At 52.3% G+C, this 2,026-nt stretch overlaps 1 protein-coding gene across 1 annotated transcript in view; it reads right to left on the bottom strand.

Annotated features, from left to right (window-relative positions):
- Window positions 1-938, bottom strand: part of AQP2 (aquaporin 2 (collecting duct)) — a 4,636-nt gene extending 3,698 nt beyond the window's left edge. The window contains exon 1 of the mRNA XM_010568503.1: window positions 570-938. Within this exon, the coding sequence (XP_010566805.1) occupies window positions 570-935 (366 nt within the window). The 5' untranslated portion in view covers window positions 936-938. The remainder of the gene's footprint in view (window positions 1-569) is intronic.
- Between the last annotated feature and the right edge of the window lie 1,088 nt (window positions 939-2,026).

Here is a 2,026-nt window from a genome sequence, read left to right as displayed (position 1 = left end):
GGGTTTTACCCCCCCCCCCCCCCCCCCCGCCCTCACCCTGACACAACATTCCCATTGCTGGGAATCTGGCACAGCAGCCTGGAAATAGCAGCATTGCTAATGCAGAGAGGAGAAAAGGCTGCCCGTACCCACACCAAGCCTGGAAAGCGGGATGAGCCTGGGGCAAGAGGAACCACGAGGTGATACTTTTGGTCGTGTCCTTCCCTAAACACCTGGTCTCCTCTGAATCTAGTTCCCCGTCGATACAGCCCTAGATAAAACTGAGATGATGGTGTCTTTGTCTTCTAAGGGAGGTGTCTATGTGGCCAGCTGGATCATACCTCTGGTTTTAGTCCTAAGAAGTAGAGGAGGCAGCCTGGAGCCCTGCCTTTGTCCCTGTTCCTGGAAGGATCTTTGGTGCAGCAGGCTCACGGTGCTGGGCTGCAGCTGACAGCGGCTTCCTACCCAACGCTAAATAACGAGGGTCTTTGCCGGCTACAAACCCCTTCTTCACATGCCTCAGCCTTCCCAAAAGCCCTGTGCAATCTTTCCTCCTCCCTTCCAAGCCCATCCGTGGGCTGAAGTCTTACCTTGTTGATGGCCAAGCCTTCTCGGGAGTCTGCTGGGGTGATTTCATGTAAAATGGCAGCCCCCACGACGGCCCCCAGGAGCTGGGCCACCACGTAGAAGACTGCACGGAGGAAGGAGACTTGGGAGCCGATGAGGCAAGCCACCGTCACTGCAGGGTTGATGTGGGCTCCACTGATGTGCCCCAGGGCTTGGACCAGTGTGCCGATGGCCAAGCCGAAAGCCAGCGCAATTTGAAGGATGCTCGGGGAGGAGGCTGAGGGCCAGTTCAGAGCAGAGCCCAGGCCAAAGAGGATGAAGACCAAAGTTGCCAGAAATTCTGCAAAGACAGCCCGGGTGAAGGCTACAGATCGCAGTTCCCACATCATGGACTGGCAGTTGCTGGAGGCTGCAAGGACTGACCCTGCCCGTGGTGTCTTCAGGCAATTGCTACCACGGTCACTGTGTCCATAGAGGATGACAGGGGGACAACATATCTATATATAGATGCAGGGGGCCAAAGGATCACCCACTGAAGGAGATGGGATTGTGGTCCTAGGAAACCTGATGCTTATTTTCATTTGTGTTCCAGTTGAGGGAACATCAGACCCTGCCCCCTCTATTAAAGCTGGGGAATGCAGCGTCTGCCACCCTTGGGAGGTCATAAATCAGTCTTGAGCAATGCCGTGAAGCACTGTTCCCTTTCTCCTGTGCTTTCTTACGAGGGGACCTATCCATAGAGGTGCTTGTTGCTCCTCTCGTCTCCAAGTTCTACCACCTGCAGCACGGAGAGGAGAGAAAGCAAGGCGGGTTCTGTAGAGCTAGAGATGGACCTGAGGCTGGGTTGTGTTGAATAGCAGGACGTGGGCTGTGATTAAATAACCAGGCAAAAGGGGATGCAGAAGAGTCTCTCAGAGGCACAAATCTCCGAGTGACTTGCTACAGTTCGATCCCTCAGACTACCAGAATTTTACAGCCTAGTCACAGATTTCCTACCCAGAAAAATGGGAACCAGCCCCAAGAAATGACTGTCAGGAAAGAAATTCTAGTGTGAAAAAATGACGCGCACAGCTGGAGTACCGGCTGTGCTCTAATTACAGGGATTTTGGCCAACTCAGCTCTTCAGAAATGTCTTTTTACTTCTTGGTGTTAATCCCCCCAAAAGGAAGATTTTCTTCTCTGGAGCACAGTTCTTCACATCAAACCATCCACTAACTGCTCAACAAGTCTATTTTCCTTTTTCTTCCATTGCTTAGGGCACATTTGCCCATTCCTGGGTGATGTCTGTAAAGCCTTTTGCTCCCTATGCCATTAGGGTTGGTGGGTTTGCTGGAAAGATAGCACTTGCTTCTTTTTTTCCCCTCGGTAGCAGACTCTGTAGTTATTTTAAAGCACTGTGACCTGGGCGGAGCACTCCCCCAGGGTAGAGCTGGAGTTGAAATGACCATTTTATTTCAGAGGGATGCAGAGCACCAGAACT

Source organism: Haliaeetus leucocephalus, unplaced genomic scaffold (genome assembly GCF_000737465.1).
Source record: "Haliaeetus leucocephalus isolate CR32 unplaced genomic scaffold, Haliaeetus_leucocephalus-4.0 Scaffold246, whole genome shotgun sequence".
NCBI lineage: Eukaryota > Metazoa > Chordata > Aves > Accipitriformes > Accipitridae > Haliaeetus > Haliaeetus leucocephalus.
Note: the sequence above shows the minus strand (reverse complement) of the source record. Positions and strands in the feature narration are given on the sequence as shown.